Raw genomic sequence first — 21,617 nt, 5'->3', positions numbered from 1 at the left:
AAAGTGGTTAGCTAAGGCGGAAGGAGGAGTCCGGGGCAGTCTGAGGGGGGACATCATGTAGTTTGTTCAACACAGACTGTGTGACTACAAATATTTAGACCTCCGTTTATTCATCTGGAATCACATCATTGTGTTGGTAACATCCAACCGACATCATGTTCATGCGCGGATCTAAAAAGCGACGGTCGAACCGCTCGGTAAGGGACTACTTTTCTTTGCTATTTATTTCTCAACTACTTTCACAACTTTAGTAAACACTTTTGCTAGCATCTTCTTTTGACATAAAACATACTTTAGGTTTATTTTAAGGTATTTTGTCTGCTTCGTTGTAATAGTTAAGACTTGCAATGAACTTGTAGGCTATTGAAAACAGCCCGAGCGGAACTTTGTCCACCTTCACCTGGCTTTTGTGTCGGTAGCCTACAAGTTTTATTTTGTAATAAAATGTAATAAAAGAATATCCCACTTCTTCCCAACACTTATACTAAATTACATTGTTGTATTTTATTATACTGTGTACCAGAAAGTACATTCTTTGATTCTTGAGTCATTTCGGGCGCCCCAGGTCCCAGTCAGGACAGACGACGTCATAGACATTTATTTTTTACCTGAGCAGGTCGGTGATGTGGTTGCTGTAAACTGAACATGTTTATTATCTTTTGTCAGGTTTTCATTACAACAACAATTGATGCCCTGTTCGATTGCGTGCTATAGCTGGAATGTTGCCCAAAAACACAGCCTATACGGTCAGGTTACTAACCAAATGAAGCTTGTTTTCGGACCAGACTAACATCTGTGTGGCCGTGAAACATCTGGCTCTGCAGCACACTTGGATTATATCCAGACAGTGACTGTGAATCCAACTAACACAATACTTGCTGTAAAAAAAAGAAAAAAAAAAAAAAATCTTTTTAATGCACTAGTCTAATAGCAAACCAGACCATAATACCCCTTTCTACATTTTTAGTTTAACTGTGTTTATACATTTGTAGAAGTATTCAGATATTTTACTTGGGTAAAAGTAGCAATACCACAGTGTACAAATACTCTGTTTAGTATAAGTATTGCATTCTAAATGTTATGTAATAAAAGTACAAAAGTATTAGCATCAAAATATGCCTAGAAGTGCTCATTATGCAACATGTATTTTATATTATTGGATTATAATTATTGATGCATTAATGTGTTCATAATTATATAATTACTTAAATTATTCCTTTAAGTAATGGCTTTAGCACTATTCTAACACATTTAGCACCCTGTTCCCACCTGACTCACACAATGAATACAGTCAAGTATTAATGAATAACATTAATATTTTATTCTCCAACACTCCATTACATCGGCACTTGAAAAGTGAGTTTGGAATCATGTTACAACACAGATGTCAACAAGTGCAAAGTGTATCTTAAACACTTTAGTTCTTTTTAACAAGTTAACAAATTATTTGTAAATTATCAGAGCAGGATTTTCATCGCAGTAGCGCTACAATTAATGGAATATATTGTGTATTAATTATCATTGTAGAGCAACATCACCTATAATCATTTTTTAACCTTTTAATTAATTTTAATCTGCTATAAAAATTAAACAAGTCAGATCAAATAATTGTCTGTCAAACCACCTGTTGTATCAGTGTTAGACAGCCACGAGCCTACTCGGATTCAAATATTCATTATATGACTTGTGTATAGATTTGAAGGTGTAGAGAATGCAAAAATAATATGTGACTCAAGATGTTAGAACACTTGTTTTCCCAATGAATGATAAAATAGACGACCGATTAAAGAAACCTTTAAACAAATTGTCGCACGACAAAACTTTTCTGCAGTTATTGTGTGATTGTTTTATATCTTTTGTCGTGTGACACTGTGCACTTAACCTTGGATGTGCTAGTTAGCCGTTGCAATAACCAGTTTGCCTATTTGTTTTAGCTATAAATACCTTTTTAGATCGTCATTAACTGCATATCTAGTAATTAGCCTTTTTCACAACGGACATTTTGACATGTCACAGTAGCAAAAACACAGGTGTACGTAATAAATGTGATAATTACTTAAAAACCCATTTAGCTGCTTCAGGATCCTGTTATTCTTCATGCTGGCACACTGTCATGGAAGGGAGCTGTCGTTAGTGTTATTAGTAACACCTGTGCTTTATAATAAAGTATCTATCTTTTCCTCCTAAAAAAGTCTATCAAGTCCCCACTCACAACAGCACTGTCACAGATACACATTTCTGTCTGACCTGCAGAATGACACTTGTAAACGTCCAGTTGTTAAACTTTGTTTAACAGCGATGCATAAGAGCAACAAGAAGTGCTGTGAGCGGTGCTGTCTGTTTGATCCTGTCCAGTGTGGCAAGGCTGCAAAGGCCCCTGACCTCTGACCTCTACTGTTAATGTTTAACCCCTCCTTCACCGCAACATCGAAAGAGAGGAGCGAAACTTACAATTACAATCATTGTCTTCTGTTAGGTTAATCATCTGAAGCGCAGAGCCCCATACCCTCCCACCTGAGGAGGCAACACTCGCATAGCATTTAGTGTGCCAACGACATCATTTGGGTGCATCCATTGTCTTATATTCATTGTTGGATGTTCAGAGAACAAATTTGTCCGACTCTCAGTTTGGCCGTTACACGGTTTACTTGGTAGCAGAGAAGATCTCAAGCAAACCAAGGCAGCGCGGCATGTGATCAAACCTCACACCCACTTAGTGAAAACAAAGGAGCTGATATGAAAAAGTCTGAGAGAGAGAGAGAGAGCATGTGAGCTGATGTGAACTTGTGTGATTGTATTATTTACTTTACCCACACTCAGTTTAGAAGAAAACTTCCTACCACCGCTCCCATCACATCTCTTCACTTGCAGCACAATAGACGAACCTCATTGTTGGGCCACAAACGTGACGCGTTGTCTTTTTAAAACTGAACGGAAAAACACACATGAAGTCTCTGTGTAGCCTTGACATATAGGGCACTAGTCGACATGATGAGGACACATTCAAGGAAATGTAGAAGTAACTGGTGAAGGCTAATGTTCAAGGCTGAAAGGTTGTTCTTTCTGTTGCCATCAAAACAGTCATTAAGGAGTAAATTACAGCTTCCTGCTTATTGAAATGAACCTCTTTAACGAGGACAAAACAACAGCTGGGAGCACCCAAGATGTCACGACATAGTTTGACGTTGTGTTAATTAGAACCAAGTTGACAGGTTGTTATGCAGCTTCGGACATGTTTCCAGATGAGACCTTCTCCTGGGTTTTAAACAGAACCTTTGAGGATGGAGCGTGACCTCGTCAAACTTGTATTCATTGTTGTGCCTCTCGGATGTTCTCTTGTTGTCTGTTAGCATATAACGGGACTAAATACTGGTCCTTTACTCAAGTACTGCACGTACAATTTTGATGTACGTTGTCAGAGTATTTCCATTTTACGATACTTGAACTTCTACTACACCACAATTTGGAGGCCATTCTTTCCACTTCATTACATTTATTTTGTCAGTTTTAGTTACCAGTGGTCACTTTTCAGGGTCAGATTATTAATGCAAAATATACAAATGTTTTTTGTGTTTTATATTTATGGATTAAGTCACCCAGCAGTATATTAATCAAACCGCACCTTTACCAGCTGCAACATTAGTAATGCTTACTTAATAATGCATCACTAATTATAATACAATTTTATATATATATATATATATATGTGTGTGAATTTGAAATGTGCCATTCTGCACAATAAATACTTTTACCTTTGGTACTTTAAGTATACTTTAATGCTCATACTTTTATATTTTTAATCAAGTAACGTTTTGAATTTGACGTTTGCTACTTTTACGTCAGTATAGCTCTGAGTAGGTAGTAAGCAAATAGTACAAGTGAGTTTTTTTTTACATTCATTGACATATTTATACTAATATACTACTAAGGGGTATAGTATTATTCATAGGTGCTTGTTGTCTTGGTGTATTTATCAATTTCACTAATTCATTTCACCCTCACTTTCCAGGAATTGCATCAAAGTGTTCCGTATTTCCCTGAATTCATTTGATTTCCCTCTGACCACAAATGTAAATTCATCCAAAGCAAGGCAGGACGTCATTTCCTGTAACCGCACTGCAGGTTTAAGGTTGTTCATACTTTCTCCCCTCAGCGTAGTCACTCTCCCAGCCTGAAGCAGGCATACTAACCAAGGGCGCTGCCTTGTGCATAGTGATCGGGATAGATCTGAATATTTCTGTTGTATTAGTTTCAGTGCTGTGTTGATAGTCTGTATTTGTGCTTTTAAACAAGTATTTCCCTGTAGTATCTACTTTTAGATCATCTCGTTTTGAGAGTATGAGTGAGTGTAAGGCTTTTTTTAGAATTTCTTATCCTTCATTACGTCATGATTGTACTGGTGCTTAACTCTAAATTACAATCTCCCCTTAAGTGAGTGAGTGAGTGTTTGTGTTGACGATGTTGAGCCCCCTCATCACTTTTATCTCACTCAGTTTTAGAATTAGTCGCAGTCGTTGTGCTGAGTCTAATCTGATGTTGGCAGACCTCCATCTCATCACTCGCTCCGGATTCTGAAGAATACAAGAACTTCTCTATTTCCAATCAGAGGATTAACCTCAGTGGCCAGAGGTGGACGTTTTCAAACTCATAATTCACCCATCGGCATCAGAAAGTGCAGAACATGACAATGAAAACATGAACATATAAAGCATCATGTCATTGCGTGGAAAGTCTGTAACTTCCCTCAGTACCCTAAAGTGTAATCGCTTCAGGTCAGCTACAATTGATTCACTTTCATTCCCTGTGCACCGGTGTTAAATGTGCCGGCACTTTGTAATGTGCTACCGCCGGCTCAGTCCCCATGTCAGAATGACAGCTCAGGAACTCCATGAGGAAATAACAACTGAAAGGTCCAGTCACCCAGAAATCATCTGTACGCTTCATTGAGCCCGTCTTGTCACCTTGTTGTACCTGGCTCTGTTAACGACATTCAACGTGTTGATTAATATAGGCAGACACCAGCGCACACAACACGGCGAGGCATTTCAATTACAGCGTGTAAATCATTGTTTCCTGTCATGTGGGACTTTTCTTGACTAACGAGTTCTGGATACAGTCATCATTGCAAATAGCCTAATATCTCAGTCCTGGAAACATGTACTCAAAACAGAATATTTTTTTTAAAAAGCGCATAAAAACGATTTTATGCTCAAAAGTACAAGAAAGCAAGCTTCTTAATGCTCCCAGTTAATGGTTTCTCAGTGCATTAGTAAAGCCCTTACAACCCTGAGCTATCAGTGAGATAAGCTATGCAAACTCAGCGTCGCTCCAATCAAAGTCATGTATTCGTGCTTTTGTTCATAAAGAACTGTGCATGGGAAAAACAGGCTTGATGTGAATATTGGTTTATGGTTACCTTCTGAAGGTGTGTGTGGTTGGAAAGACGACGTTGAAAACACAGCTGAGCAGGTATACGCAGGTAACCTCGCTGTATCACATATCTGCGTTTTATTGCTTTGCTCGTTAAACTCTGCCGGCGTCTGTGCGCATGTGTGTGTTCTGCATCTTAATGTGCAGTTTATTCATGCGCTTGAGAAGAGCAAATATAGTTGTCATAGTTGGTATCGTAGAACGTAAGATTTTCATGTCTTTTTAAATATGAAGCAGGTTCAGGTGCTGTTTATTTACAGTGAAAGTATCAAAACACTCAATATGCACACAGCCCGTATTCAGAAACTGTGGCTTTTAAACGAGCCGTCAGGACTTCGGTACGGTTGTGATGTCACCAGTAGAAGTGCAGCTAAACTCTGTGTAGTTGACACACACAGAGTTCAGAGAGCTTCCGGCTGCAATGACACTGCAAAGATGGCGACAGGTCAGATGAGGAAGACCGGAAAAACGCTGACCACTTACAGCAGACTGGGCTTTTTCAATGAGGGGGCCTTAAAGAGACAGCCGCTAAAAACGGACCGTTTCAGACAGAAGATGAATACAAGCTTATTCAGAAAGACAGTTTGAGAAAAATAATGTGTTTTTTTTTAACATTAACGCATGGAAACATGTTCTACTACAAAACCCCAAATACAAGCATGAACCGGAAAATTAGCGTTATATGTCTCCTTTAAGTTTTGCCCATAAAGCTTATTTTCAAAACTTGCCAAAATGGCAGCAAATATGGGGTCTCGCTCTTTTTGCTGACAGAAGTGCATATGAGGCACATGCTTTGTCCTTCTTCTCCAAATGGTGAAGTGGAAAACAGCAGCGCCACAGAACCCTTTCATTGTTTCCTTGTTAAAGGGTTTGTCGGAGGGAGTTATTCCTCATCTGAATCAAGGGTCTAAGGACAGAGGGTGTCGTATGTTGTACACATTTGTGATTTGGGATATTGGGCCATACAAATAGAATTGACTTGACTTTGAATTGACTTTGACCTGACAAATGTTCTCTGTCAACAGTAAACTTCTATCACAGAAGATATGAGCTGCTGTAGAATAAAGGCATCGGGGAAAAAGAAAGTGTAGACAAAGGGACTACATGGAGAGGGAAAGGGTGCAGCTCTCATCCTGAGTCTGCTTCCTTCCTCTCATCTCTAAAAAGAGGCTTGTTTCTGCACACACACACACACACACACACACACACACACACACACACACACACACACACATGCTGCAGGGATTGAAGCACAAGTGAGATGTCAGGTGGTTGGTTTAGTTGTTGGCTAAATCAGATGCACAGATGCACAGATGCACTGGAAAAAGACACTTTTGAGATTGTACAGCCATCTTTATACTGTTCATCCCATCTGTTACAAAACAAGTTTATACAGTGGCAACATTCTGGATATCATTCACTCACTGATTTTTGTGTCTTGAATGCAGGTTTAACACCCCCCGCAAGATTTAGTCCTCATTCCTTATTATATTATAGTGAATACAGCAGAGATTACTGCACATTCAGCTGTAAGAAAACCATGTAATGTATGAGCAGGAAAACACATGTTGAGCACAGAGGTGTATATTTAGACTCACCACCATTTTAGCCATTTCAATGGTTTATATCTCCAGTTCAAGCACACACACACACACACACACAGTGACATGATGATGTGGGATTTTCATAAATTGGCGTCATCAAGTAGTGCATGTGAAATCTATAGACGGCCCACAGCCCACCCCAAACGCTGCTGAACCAAAGGCTGAGGAGATTGACTCTGAGTACATTCTACTTGTGGCTTAAGTGGAAACACTCACCAGCTCCATATGATGTTGATGCTGCGGCCGTTTATGGCGAACCCTGTATGTGCCTGCCTATAGTTGTTCTAACCTTTAACTGTCTTGCGCCCAAAAGGTGTGAATGGTTCTCCAACGGGAAACGATGTGCGCTGAAGTGAGTTTGTGTTTTGTTTTCAGCAGGAGGAAGAGGACCCAGACAGAGGGCAGCCCTGTATGCGCTGTGGGGACAAGTGCCCCGGCTTCCGTGTCCACGGCTGGAGGTAACGTCTCAAACACCGCCAGTCAGCCGCCTGTCAGCCGAGCAGGAAATGTTTTTCTCATTCTGTATAATCACCTCTGTAGGGTTGCACTCTCTCCTGTTGCTTTTTGGATATTGTGCAACTTCTTATAATAATAAGCTACTTACAAGGGAGGTCAAACATATTGTTTTTGTTCCCAGGCGGATAAACTTCAAAGGTATAATACGGTTACAACTTTAATGTCATTTTGTGCACACAAACAGAAGAATTGCTAGCTCATAAATGATGCTTTTGACAGTTTTCATATAATTTTACATATATATATACATAAAAGAGTAATGGGTAGATGTATAAGAACCGACGTCAGGAGTCAAACTGTGTGCATGTGTGTGTATGTGTTTGCACATGTCTTAGGAGTGAGCATCAACATTGCTTCCTACGGAAATCAGCTTATCTGTGATCTGTGTACACGCTGAGAGCAGACATACATTAAAAGACAACAAACATGACCAGGTCAGATCACCGCATGCTATTCGCAGAGCCGATCAGTCTCACTCACCCCGTGGCCGTAAAGAATCAGTGCTGTGGAGTCATGAGTGCCATTAAGCCCTGGCAATTGCACCAGAAAGCAGCTGCATTTAGTTTGAGTTGACTTCATATTCATGGGGAAAACAGAAGCTCTACAGAGCAGCAGGATTACCAATAGTCCACCGTGCAACATGTGCAGTGTGCCTGAGCTCCAGCGATTTAAACCCTATTCTTGTGTGCTGTTGTTTGTTGATACAACAGTTTATTTGCTTTGGTGCACATCAACTGAGCGACAAGACGAGATCTACTTAGCAGAAGGACAAATGTTTTGTGGGATGTCCATATTGTGTCTCTGCAGCAAAAAGGGTTAAATGAAGCCTCAAGCCACTTGAACCGTCTGCCTGCATACAGTACCTCTGACACCTTTTTGTTCAGCAGTTGTTAACTGTCAAAGGATCCTTAATTTATTTCATTCCGTTCAGCTGTTGTTTTGCGTGCTTTCCTTTGAGCCACGTTTTCTTTTCTCTCTCTCCTTTAGTCCGTTAGAGAATATCCAGCTGGTTGGGTCTCTTGGTTACTCTAATCCTGACAATCGCACTAATAAGATTAGGCCTCACTGCTGTGATAGTAACCCTCTGGACCACTTCATAACCTCCCTCTGTCTCCCCCACTGTCTCTCCAATTCACTGCTGCTTTCCCTTGTTCAACTGGGACATTTGTATGCATTGCATTTAGTGTTAAAACATGTATAAATAACAACTTCTTCATTGGTACTTACTTATATGAGCGTAAAAGAAGCAAAGAGTCGGTTGTTTGGAAGGCAGCTGTTTATGATCCAGATTCTAAATTCGATTGTTCCAAGTCCAGCGTGTTGTGTTTAGTGGCTCCAGACTCTGAGGCTGTACACACAGCTAGATGAACGAAAAGAGAAAGAAGGATCCCAGATGAGACAATCCCAGATGGGCGCTGCATGGCTGAAGCCAACTGTGACTTGGTGATGGAGAGAATAAAAAGAAGAAAAAAAGGCGCAGGAATGCGTACTTCATGTAACCAAAAGACTGTAATTGTATCTTTTAGCTTTTTTCAGTTCAGTTTCCCACTATTCAGGTCAAGACAAAAGCTTGGAAGTTGGGATGTAATCTAAAACACGTGTGCTGCTCTCTACCTCCCGGCTACACTCTGGTGGACGTCCTGCCTCTGTATACGCACCAGTCTGTTTGCAGTTTCTGTGTAGTATCACCATCACGCTGTGAGTTATGGACGTTTTCTCAATTCTGCATTTTGGCTGCAGAACAGATCGGAAATGACTTTAGGTGAGATGACAAAGAGAAGCGTCTCGTTTAGACGTCTCTTGGCCGATCCAGGAGAGAGAGAGAGGAACATGGATGTGATTAAATGGTTGAGATTTATGGGGGTCAGTTTTTTAAGACCCGAGAGTCCCGTGCTAATTGCATCTTCCTTAATAACCAATTTAGAACCACACCTTCCCTGATGGACGAGATCATCCGAGTGACCGCGGCCTTTAGCCGCTGATGCTCGCTGAGAGGGAAGTGATCCATCTTCATGCTGAGCTTTCTCAGACAGAGCTTAAACTGAGGTGGGGGGGGGCAGATGGTGCATCCGCTGGCCAGCAGCGAGTGAATCGAGTTACTTTTGACCCACAGGTCTCCACCACGCTTCAAAAGTGTTCAAAGTAGCCATCGCTATTAGTCTGGGTGGCCATGCGGCAATTACTCAGTCACTAATTAGTGGCAGAGAGTTAAAGGACAAGGCCCATCTGTTTCTTAAAGTCAGATCTAAGGAGGGCTTCACTATACATCCTGCAGTGAGTTATAGATTGTTACAGCAGCACGCATGTGAAGCAGGGGATTATCTCAAGGCTGCTTCCAGTTACGGTATACTGACTCACAACATATCTGTATGCCCCAAAACAGGGGGTCTAGATCAGCTGTTTGGAGGTTAGTTATCTAAAAAAACGCATCATTTTAAGGCTGTGAGTTAACTAACGATCATTTTTAAGATTAATTATGAACTATTTCATCTGACCAGCAGTCCAAAATGAAAATATATTCAGTTTACAATCATACAAGACAAGAAAAACTGAAAATAACAGAATATTTTGCATTTTTGCTTTAAAAAATAGTCAAAATAGTTGCAGTTTTGACTAATAAATTGATTGACTATCAATGGCAGCTCTACATTGTAGATGTCACTACTAAACAGCACTGCTGACTCTGGTAGTGGAGTCGTTAAATTGTTACTTTACCATGTTTTGGGCCCAAAGCAACATTAAAAAGAAATAAAAGAAAGAATACATGAAGAATGACGTGTTCTGACTCTTCTCCAGCAGACGTGTCCTCCCTGATCTTCATCCTCAGCGAATGACCAAAGTCAGATGAGCCGGTGTGTCGTGACTTCGCTAAGACTGAAAGTCATGCCGTCTGCTTGATGTTTCGCCAGAGACACTTTGTTGTCGTGCATTCCCATCTTGATCGCATGAGATGACAAATGCTGCACAGAAAATCTGCTCCACTTTCATTTCTATGATTAATAACTGCATCAAGGCAACAAACAACCGTCCATCTGGTATGAATCAGTCACAGCAGTCTGGTCCGAGGAGAAAAGACACAGTGAGTTTACTCTTCACCACTCTCACGTGGACTTTTGACTTTTCATATCTTCAAAAGTGAGTAAATTGTCGGGCTTAGTTGAAACGTCCGCTGCGTGTATGCGTGCTTGAGCTTATCACTTAAAATCACATGAGCGTGTGTGTGTGTTCCTTGAGGACGGTGTGTGTATTTTTTAGCCGTGCGTGGTCGCGTTCGGTGCCTTTTGTTTGAGCCCACTGTCAGCGCGGAGGAGGGTGGGAGTCGGGGGTGGCGGGCACATTGAAAAGAGCCGAGCGGACAGAGAAATGACCACATGGAAGGGAGCTGCCATAGAATAGCCTGCTCCGACACCGACAGACAGGCTGTGACGGTGATGGTCGCCTATCGAATGCAAACCTTCACAGAGCTCAAGTCTGGATGGGACCGCGTCAAAAGGCCAACCGGGACTAATTTGTCATGATTACAGCAGGTAATGAAGAAACCATATTTTACTGTCTGACAGGATTAAAGCGACTAAAACTCAGTCATTCAGTTGGGAGATGTGTGTAGACTGAAGGTTGTGTGTGTGTGTTTAGATTCTTTCTGATTATATGTTGTTTTGTACACACATCTGTGTAGATTTAATGTGCAGCACATGACTTCATGTACAGTTGGTGTTGTTACTCAAATCCTCTGCACACAGCTTAACAGCAGGATTATATGGTATCTTCATGGAGACGTCATTTTATTTAAACATGTGCACACGTATGAAAGTGCAGGCTAATGTATTACTGGATGAACTCGGGTTGTTTTGGGATCCAGGGAAGGATTTAACAAGCCTTAATCTCTGTGTTCAACAATCTAAAACGATTTTAAATCCGTTCAGCCAAAGCTAATTAAAGCTGGTGGATTTCTAGTTCAAATGAGTTTATTTCTGCTCCACAAAGTGTCAATATTCACTTTCAATGTACTTACTTTACTTTACATCAGCATGACAGAGCTGTCCTCTCCTCCATGTCCTCTACCACCCTGCTTTATTATCTAGGGTCATTTAGTTTCATAATTATTTAGTTTAGTAGATTATCCCTCATTAAAATGAACAACAATTACAGCACCAGCTGTGCCAGCAGCTTCAGTAACAATGTTCTGGTGCAGCCATTCAAATGTCCAAAGCAGCATCCTCTGTGTCTCCTGGTTCCTAACACACAGTTACCTTCTTGTGTTTTCTTGGTGTAGATGTTGTAAAGGAATACAGTATTAATTAATTGATTACGTTTGTCTGTGCTCTTTTTATTTAGACCCTATATTTAGAATGAGCAAATGTCTGCTTTAAAAACAACTTAAACAAATAATCGATTATACATTTCCTGCTGATCGACTTCTTATTTCAGCTCTAACTTTGACAGCAGTTTGGTGAACGATACATTCTACAACGACCGAGCTGTTCTTGCTCCGTACACATTTTCATGAGGACGATCAAAGCATTGATGTATGAAGTCTTTTGACCTATCAGCAGAAAATGTGGTCGGCAGCCAGAGGGGACAAAGCAGCTCTATTACATCAGAGTCAAATAATTGAACAGGACAGAACTCGGCACACCAGGGCCCGGTGTATAGCAGTGTTGACGTTTACTGAACCGCTTGCTAAGAAAAATCGAATTAAAATGAGTATGTTTTGGAAAAGCTTTGCTCGTGTCATACTAGTCTAAACTAGTCTATACTTTAAAGTGGTGCTGATGTGCTCATTCATGTAGTAGTAGTGTATTTATATGTTTTGGCGTGTGTACAAACCAATCTTTTGGTCAAACTCTGCCTACTTTCACCCAAAATTCATTCCAATTGGACTCACTGGTGATTCTATCCTTTCATCATGTGGAGGCTGGTGGTGAGGGGGGGGGGGGGGGGGGGGGGGGGACGTGGCGCATCTGCCATCTGTCCCATCGTGCCAGGGTCCGGCTGTGTCCTCCTACCCACTTACAGAGGCATGTGCGTCGCAGGTCCCCGCTTCTCCTTCTGCTCACACACACACACACACACAGTCGACTACAGCTGGGGTCAGATTCCTGCCAGCTTGGCTTAGCGTAAGCTGACTTGCCGTGTGTACTATTATTTGTATTGGTTCTACCTGCTTTGTGATCACGGTCGTATAAGGTGCCGACCCCAGGATGGCTGGGATCGTATAGCAGCATTTGTATTCTCCTTCACAGTTACCTCGTGCTGAATGAAGAGAGAGTGGAGCGCGTTCACACTGACATGCAGCGATTACCTGCCGTTGCTAACAACAAAAAACACCTTTTTACTTTATGAGACGATTGATTAGAAGAGGAGCAGTCGTGCAGTTTTCAAGCAGTTGTGTGTGTGTGTGTGTGTGTGTGTGTGTGTGTGTGTGTGTGTGTTTGAGTGTTTGAGGTTTTTGGTTGAGTGGGGGTTGGGTTGCTGGAATAAAGCAGCTTTGTGTCTTGTGAACTTGAGCCACAAGTGCCAGCTGGCAGGCCGTTATGCAATCACAACAGGGATGTACACATGCAGTACATGCATGTATGTGGCCACATCGTCGCATACACGACATTCACACCTCGCTGACAACCCCGGGGCGCTTTACTCTGACTCCACTGGTCCCACGAACGGGCACACCCACCTCCAGACTGATTGTAGTGAGGAGTCAGAGAGGACTCGACGGGGTGTAACATGAGGCCGGGGGAGATTATTGCTCCCATCTTCACCTCCCTCCCTTAACTGCCGCGCGGGATTGGCGGCCAGGCTTATGTCAGCGACCTCATTTCCTGCTTGTTTGGTAGTAGCGTGTTTGGGATGTGAGCTCCTCAATAACATCTGAGATGAGATTGAGTTTACTCCAAATGTGTAAATGCATTAGCACTACACACTACACATAGACTGTGTGCAACAACGATTTCTAGTTTTGAGTTTTAAATGATCTGGAGATGGCGTTTTTATGTATCGGTATGACAATAACTATTGTATAAGTCATTTCTGGCTGCCAAGAGTCTCTTTGAGTCAGCCGCAAGAATGTGCGTGGGCTGGTTTGCGACATAATGTCTCCAACGCAAAGTGTTTTAATAAATAATATGGTTACAAAGTGGGAGTGCCCATATGAAAGTTATTATTTAAGAGTTATTACTTTTAGAGCCCTGTTGTTTGGGTTTGTTTTAGGAGCGGGCCTAACTACCTGATCTCAATTTGATTCATCTGGCTTAATTGTGGGTTCAAAAATAAACCAAATTCTTTATATATTTTCTTTCTGTTTTGTCAAATGCATCTGGAAAACAATGACTGGTAGAAAATCTGAAGTCGGGTTCACGTTCACTCTGTGGTTTGCACCTTAGCACCTGACGCACCAGGAGAACCCAGCTCCTTGAAACATTTGACATTTGATCATCTTTGGCTTGTGTTGTAAATCAGTAGCAAAAAAAAAAAAAAAAAGTCTCCGGGGACGAGCCTCAAAGCCGTCTTTGTCTCCACAGGAAGATCTGTGTTCACTGCAAGTGCGTTCGAGAGGAGCATGCCGTGCGCTCGGTGCCGGGCCAGCTGGAAAAGATGATGACGAAGCTGGTATCAGATTTCCAGAGACACTCCATCTCCGACGATGACTCGGGCTGCGCCTCCGAGGAGTACGCATGGGTCCCACCTGGGCTCAAGCCCGAACAGGTAACAACCTCGGTGCAGATGCAGAGTGGAGACACAAAAGTGAGGGTGATGCACACTTCCACTTGGACATGTTCATACATACACAAACAATTAGATAACTGTTTTATGACTGCAATTTAATTAATTGCTCTCTGGATGAATAATTGTCTCTCTGTACTCTGTTATTTGTGCTCTTTATGTGAACACACTTGTCTCCTCATACAGGTATACCAGTATTTCAGCTGCTTGCCAGAGGACAGGGTGCCTTATGTGAACAGTTTAGGGGAGAGATACCGAATCAAACAACTGCTGCACCAGCTTCCAGCCCACGACAGTGAGGTAACATCGCTGCCACGTTGGATGTTTCAGTCTCTGGCTTCACTCGTAGTAGTGTGGTGACATGACAAGTACATACAATCACTCAGTCGAGCAAGTTTGCTGAACCACAATACAATAACACATCATTATTATTATTATTGATTCTGAGCTTTCGATTTAACATCAATGCTGTTAAATACAAAAGTTATTCTTTATATTTCCAAACATTCTTTTTTTTCTTTTAATGTAAAAAGTTAAAAAATATATATTGTGTATTATAATACTACTATTTTGTCCCGTCCTTTACCTTTTAAATGTTATTTTCATTGGTTTATGGTGATTTATTAAAGAAATTGGTTCATATTCTTTTTTTTAAATGAGCATTTATTTAAAGCACTTTGAAAGCTGTATAGCTCAATGTGTTTATTAGTCAGTTTTGCCGTTCTCTTCCCCAAGTTAAACCAGAAACTGGTAAATATCATTCTGTTAAAGGCTCCATTTGGTGAATCATTTACCATTACACATTAAAAAATTAAAAACTACACTTAAAATCCAGTCGCTACTAATGCATACTTTTATAATTTGTCAGGACACTATTTAAAATGAAATGATGCCTCTCAATAACCCTCTATACAATAAATAAGTTCTAAATTATACTGGACTTCATTCATCTCACTGAACCTCAGAAGTAAATGATGTTTAGAGATGATTTTGCACATGTCAACAAGAACCTCTGTGTTTCCTGTAGTCCCAGTACTGTAACACTCTGGACAACGAGGAGAAGAAGGAGTTGCGTTTGTTCAGTCAGCAGAGGAAAAAAGAGAACTTGGGCCGAGGCGTCGTCAGACTCTTCCCAGTAACTATGACGGGAGCCATCTGCCAACAGGTAGAGCAACATTTTTATTTTATGTCTAGAAAAGTAACAGATTCCCTCATGAGATAGGCCAATACAAAGCTCAAAAACAACAGTGTCCTGAGATAACTTTAAAGGGAAAATTCTGCATCTTTTCTGTGAATGTCCAGTCAGTGTTGATGTCTCTCTCTCTCTCTCTCTCTCTTGCTCCACCACACACGCCTGTAGTTCTTCCTTGCATCCAACTACTTCACTGTTCCGTTAAATAATGGCGCTAGACGCAGGAAGAACAACAGAAAGTGCAGCTGCAAACTCTGCTTGAATATGCAGAAGATTCCCTTTAAAGTTATATGAGGATACGTTCCCTTTAATGCATGCAAGGGAAAGCTTATTAAAACCCATCGGAGCCATGCTGAAGAAGAATCTCTTTTTTATAGGACTGGAGAAAGTTCAGGTGCAAGTAGGTGCAGGCATTGCTCAGGGGCCACAGCACACTGAGATTTAATGATTACAGGGCTGCATAAGCAAGTGGCTGTGTAACCTGCAACGTTCACCATTTCTTTTAAAGGATATTCCATCTAACTCTTCCCTTTGCACCACACCCCCATCCCAACCAAATCTGCTTTTTTTTCCAGTGCGAGAGGCAGATCTGCGGTGGAGACATAGCGGTGTTTGCCAGTCGGGCAGCAAAGAGCAGCTGTTGGCACCCTCAGTGTTTCCAGTGCGCCACCTGCAGCGAGCTGCTGGTCGATCTCATCTACTTCTTCCAGGAAGGACAGATCTACTGCGGCCGGCACCACGCTGAGAGGCTGAAGCCGCGCTGCCAGGCCTGCGATGAGGTGACTGTCTCACGGAGAAACCCGAACCTGTCTCATAAACTTCCACCAACAACAGGGTTTTGCAGCAGGTCTCGGAAAGTAAAGTAAAGTGAAGTGGGAGTCAGAAGAGTATCCCGCTGGTCCACGAGTACTATTACCCAGCTTCATTGTATCTCTTTCTCTCCACTGCAAACTATCCACAGAAGGCATAGTCTTTTAAAGGTATCTTAACAATAACAGAAGAGCCATTGTGAGTGAGTTGTATAAGAGACGGGGTTTTTTATTCAAACCTGCGCAGAAAGATCCTTTAACGAATCCCCAAATGAATCATCAGGCCCTGTCTGGTATTGTACTATTGCTGTATTTCATCGTGTCCCTGATCAGTGCATAGTAAAAGGGGTATTTGCAGATGTTTCTGGTGGTCTCTGCTTGTTTTAAATGACTTCTCAATGTGACTTAAGAGATTAGTTGATGTAGTCGGCTAATGGATCTGCCACGACTGACCTACAAGAGTTCTTTAGACCCAGAGGATGACTAAGCCTGCAACAGGGCGCCCATAGCATCTTTTTTTTCCTCCCTATCTTGATAACCCAAATCCTCAGTACTCATTTTTACAACTGATTTGTTTACTTCTGCACCCATGAAATCATCACCGAGTGACCTCTCCGTCTCCCTCCGTTGTGTCTCAATCCTAGATTATTCTGGCGGATGAATGTACGGAGGCAGAGGGAAGATACTGGCACATGAAGCACTTCTGCTGTTTTGAGTGCGAGGCTGCGCTGGGCGGTCAGCGATACATCATGAGAGAGAGCCGACCGTACTGCTGCTGCTGCTACGAGTCCCTGTACGCAGAGTACTGCGATACCTGCGGAGATCACATAGGTACTGAATTACATCTAAAGAAACTCATACGGGGGTTTCTACACAGCTAAAAGCCATTATCAAGCAGATGTTGTTCACTATTTATTTGGTAACACTTGACTTTAAGTATTTAGCATTTATAGGCAGCGAACGAAACATTAAATGAATCGTTTCTAAGACACTATAATGTAGTTGTAAGCAGATATAATGACAATTTCAAGTATTTTTCAAAGTACAGTATTTGCTGACAATCGTAACTACTCTTTTGAAGACATATTACAACTGTGTTTTACTATAATGTCATTCATTCATAATCTGTACACCAACATTAACTTGATTGCCAAGAAAAGGAGTTAAATCTGTCTTCAGATTATAAAAAGAAGATAAAGAATCAAAACTGCAGAGCTACTTATTTGTATACGTACCAGAGATTACAGAGAAAACAGAGATAGATTTTCAAATGACTCGTGTAATCATGAAATTATTTCCTCTCAGGTATCGATCAGGGTCAGATGACATACGAGGGTCAGCACTGGCACGCCGTGGAGTCGTGTTTCTGCTGCGCCCGCTGCCAGCTGCCTCTGCTGGGGCGCCCCTTCCTCCCTCGAGCGGGGCTCATCTTCTGCTCCAGGCCCTGCTCGCTGGGCGAGGACCCCAATAACTCCGACTCCTGTGACTCGGCGCTGCAGAGCAAACCGCCTCAGCACCGACGCGGCGAGACAGCAGAGAAACACCAGCAGCCTCAGTGCGGCTCTCCACTGCAGCCACTAGAGGGCACCAAACCCCCTATAACTCCTGCGAAAGACTGCATGCACACTGCAGTGGAAAACAGAGGTGATGATGCTACACTGGTGTCATACTATGATGTTATGTAGGTCGCACTGCCGAGAAATGACCCTGTAAGTATCCTGTAGAGACTATTCTCACACATTGACTTGCTCTGCTTCTCTCAGGTGTCCACTGCACTGCTCCAGTTCAAAACGGACTTCCTTCACCCAGTGGCCGTCCTCATCCAAAAAGCTCCTACTCACCTCTTCCCCACATCCATCTAGGAAACGGATTAGGTCCGTCTTGGCCCAGCGACCTTCCACATTACAGTTTACTGCCGGGGGACTCTGCTAACAAACGTTCTGTCGGAGATCTTCAGTTCAAGGGAGAGCTAAATGGAAATCCTGGACTAACTGGCCTTAATTCAAGGGGAACCTCGACTAAAGACTGTAGGAACTGGGTGGAAAGGACAAATCAAGTAATGCAAGGTATCAGAAATCCCTGAAGCTTAATACCAACAACAAAGTATCATTGTTCTATAATTATATAATCTCATCTCACTCTGTATTAACTACATGTGTCCCCCCCCCCCCCTGGTTTTCTCCCTGCAGTGTTTCCTCCACAGAAAAACTCACACCTCATCTCACCTGACTCGCCTCCCCTCCCGCCCAACAACCCGTCCATCCTCCCGCCTCCTCTGCCCCTCAAGTCTCGTGACTTGATGCCCCTGGACTCGCCCCCACCAACACTCCCCCAACTGGTGGAGCGACCGTCTGATTCTCCGCCTCCGCTGTGCCGCAGCGGCACAGCTCGGGTCAGCTTCAGAGAACCAATCAGCAGCAGCTACTCTGTCGATGGGGACGAGGATGAGAAGGAGCCAGAGCTGCCAGAGGGTGAGGAGGACCAGCAGGAGGAAGAGGAGGCGGAGGGAGGTTTCGGAAGCAGGTTGCATCTACAGAAGGGCATCCCACCGCAGATGGATCTTCTGGGTAAGAAAAGGCTTTCAAAACAGATGACTATTGACTGACGTAGAATCTGGGAAACCAAGTTGATTTTGTATTTCTCATCCTTTATATTTTCACCCAGATGGATCCTCTTACCACCAGCGGAGTCTGCGGCGAGGGTGGAGCCGTTGCCGCATCCCCTCTGACCCGGCTCTCCACCCGGGAGCAGAGAGGTGTTCCAGACACTCGCGGCCCGAAAGGCCTCGGCTGGACCTGCTGGACTGGAGAGGCGAGAAAGAGAGGGACAAGCGGGGCTCCGCCGTCGCCTCCTCGCTGAGCCTCCAGCAGGGCCCGTGCAAACATGAAGACTCTTGCTCTACATGCTCTTCATCCTCAGACTCAGAGGAAGAGGGCTTCTTCCTGGGAAAGCCCATACCTCTGCCCCCACAGCTCCGAAAGCAGCAACCCGAGGAGGGCAAAGACAGAGAGGGAGACGAGGAGAGGGAGGTGCAGAGAGACTGGGGGCTGAGAGGCAGCATAAAGCGGAGAAGAGCTCACAGCCTCGGCGCAAAGGACAAAGATAAAAACTGTGCTATCTCCTAACCCCTAACGTCACAGCATTGTTATTTTCTAAATTATGGTGCACAAGAAGAACTAATGGCCCCTCATTACTCTGGTATTCAAGTTTCATGCTGTGATGTAGAGTTAAATCCAACACACATGTGCAGACTTTTCCACATAGTTCCAGACTTACTACTTAGCAAAAGAAAGCACAATAAACCTCAGAAAGGTCACTAACTTTAACTTAACCGTATTTACATTTGTTTGTTTGAGATGTTACATTGTAGAAAATGTGAGTGTATGAATCCTGTGAGAAGCGATGAATGTGGAATGATTATTCTTTGGATTATATTGTAACATCCAAGAGAGGACTCACTCTTTGAACACAAACTGCCGTGAGGCTGAAGTGAAATTCTTCTTTTTATCATCGCCATCATTTACATACGTAAACTTACAGTAGCACACGTGACTGACGGCTCATTCCTTTATCTTGGTTTGTAAAATAAAATATTAAAATATATCTTATTTTGTTTAACCCTACTATAACCACTCTCTGTGCTCTTATGTGCAATGTGTATATGGCTGTAATATATTACAGTTATGAATACTAAATGGCCAAATATTATGGGATGGAGTATGACGAACTGTGGTAGTTTTGAGTGGTTACATTTGTTATGTGTCCAAACGAAATACTGCAAAGTTTGTATACATTCATGTCTTTGATCAAAAAAAACGCTTGTATGACTATAAGGTCGTTTATTTTTATATATTTGGTGTAGGTCGCTGTTCTTTCTAGTTTTATCTCGGGTAAAAGGAAGAGATTATAATTCCAGTTTCTGTTTCTCAGATTGTGTTAAAACAATTTTATGTTGATATTAAATTTGTCTAAAGTGTTGGTCTTGCCGTGTGCTTTTATTCCACACTCCACACATACCGAAACATTCAACATGGACCTTTGAACAGCTTGTCAGCAGACGAGCTATGACTCCTTATCATCCAGCTAGCAGCACCAAACAATGGCAGCGTCATGTGACCAGAAAGAGGCCAGAAATGTTTCCTTGTAGGAGAGCGATCGGACCAATCAGCGAGAGGGGGCGGAGCCACAACAAGCACACATGAGTTGTCAAACAGGTTTGTCTTGACTCTTGAGCTGCTGCAACTCATTTCAAACACTTTCACTCACATTCTCCTCAGCAGGACCGTGTGTTCGCTGACGAGAAACCAAAGAGAGGCTCAGGAGATCCACACGAGCTGTCAAGGTGAGTTCTCTTTAGAAATGCCAAAAATAAAAGAATCTAAACTGTAACAGCTAACCCACATCTTCATAGAAGCAGAGTTGAGCTTGTCAGTACAAGACTGGTGGAGGCCTTGAGTACATGTGGGACCTTTTTTTTGTTGTTTACCTGCTCCCCACCTTTGTGTTTCTGTCTCTTCCTGCTTCGCTCCATGTTTGTCATTTGCTCTCAATGGCAGAACATGCTGCCACTTGACTCAGAAACATTCAATTAGTGGCTCTATTTCTGTTTGTCTGACTCACCTCTCGACATTCCTCTGCTTTGCAGTAACACGCCAGCCTGCTACCTTTTTAATGATATATATGTATATATATATGTTTCATGGTGCTGGTGGTCTTTACTTCAAACCTTGTTTTTATTGTGTTCATCTGTAGACTTCAGGTGAAGAGTGAAGGTTCAGAAAAGGTTCCCGGCTCTGTCCGCAGGAGTTCGGCCTGGCTCAGACTGGCATGGCAAATATGTAGAGAATGTGACTGGCCGTTGCAGACTAATTCAAATGCTCACAGTATCTTAAGTATATACAGAAGTGCGAAAAAAAGCCGCCTTACCAAGTTCATTATTGTGACCTTTACCAAAGTTCGAGGCTTATCACTGAACCAGAAGAGGGACGCTAAGTTGAGCCCCGTTGTTCTGACTTTACTTAACTCACAGAGGCTTGTAGTTCAGGAAGAAGCCCGCTTCAAACCCTGGCAACTGGCTGCTTCATTTAAAGATGGGGAGCCATTGTTCCCATAGCAGCTGTTGGTGTGTGTGTGATCGGCTCTGTATTGCCTCCAGACAATAGCTTGTTGACAGCTGTCCTGATGCACCTCCCCGTCACACACACACACACTTCTGCCACTCTTTTCACGGGCCTTCTACTGACTGAATATGAAGTGTCAGTTTTATTGTGTGTTTGTCTACGGGGAGATGATTGACTGAGGGTGATTGTTCAGATCCGTCTGTGCCGGCAGCCAATAAACTTGTGA

The 21,617-nt window shown here is 42.6% G+C and overlaps 1 protein-coding gene across 3 annotated transcripts; it reads left to right on the top strand.

Annotated features, from left to right (window-relative positions):
* Positions 1–18: 18 nt before the first annotated feature.
* On the top strand, positions 19–20,247 carry prickle3 (prickle homolog 3). Of its 3 annotated transcripts, XM_076098916.1 has the most exons (11): positions 19–197; positions 7,410–7,492; positions 14,069–14,252; positions 14,457–14,570; positions 15,298–15,435; positions 16,038–16,241; positions 16,916–17,102; positions 17,577–17,915; positions 18,035–18,337; positions 18,461–18,838; positions 18,936–20,247. In XM_076098916.1, exons 1-11 carry the CDS (start codon positions 156–158, stop codon positions 19,394–19,396), a joined length of 2,433 nt encoding a protein of 810 aa, XP_075955031.1. In that variant the 5' UTR covers positions 19–155; the 3' UTR covers positions 19,397–20,247. The 3 variants fall into 3 exon arrangements, with proteins under 3 accessions (XP_075955031.1, XP_075955039.1, XP_075955047.1); XM_076098924.1 differs by lacking the exons at positions 19–197; positions 7,410–7,492 and adding an exon at positions 7,522–10,629; XM_076098932.1 differs by lacking the exons at positions 19–197; positions 7,410–7,492 and adding an exon at positions 10,658–11,077.
* Positions 20,248–21,617: the final 1,370 nt, after the last annotated feature.

The sequence above is a fragment of the Anarhichas minor genome, unplaced genomic scaffold, assembly GCF_050575085.1.
Source record: "Anarhichas minor isolate MPS153535 unplaced genomic scaffold, ASM5057508v1 ptg000003l, whole genome shotgun sequence".
Lineage (NCBI taxonomy): Eukaryota > Metazoa > Chordata > Actinopteri > Perciformes > Anarhichadidae > Anarhichas > Anarhichas minor.
Note: the sequence above shows the minus strand (reverse complement) of the source record. Positions and strands in the feature narration are given on the sequence as shown.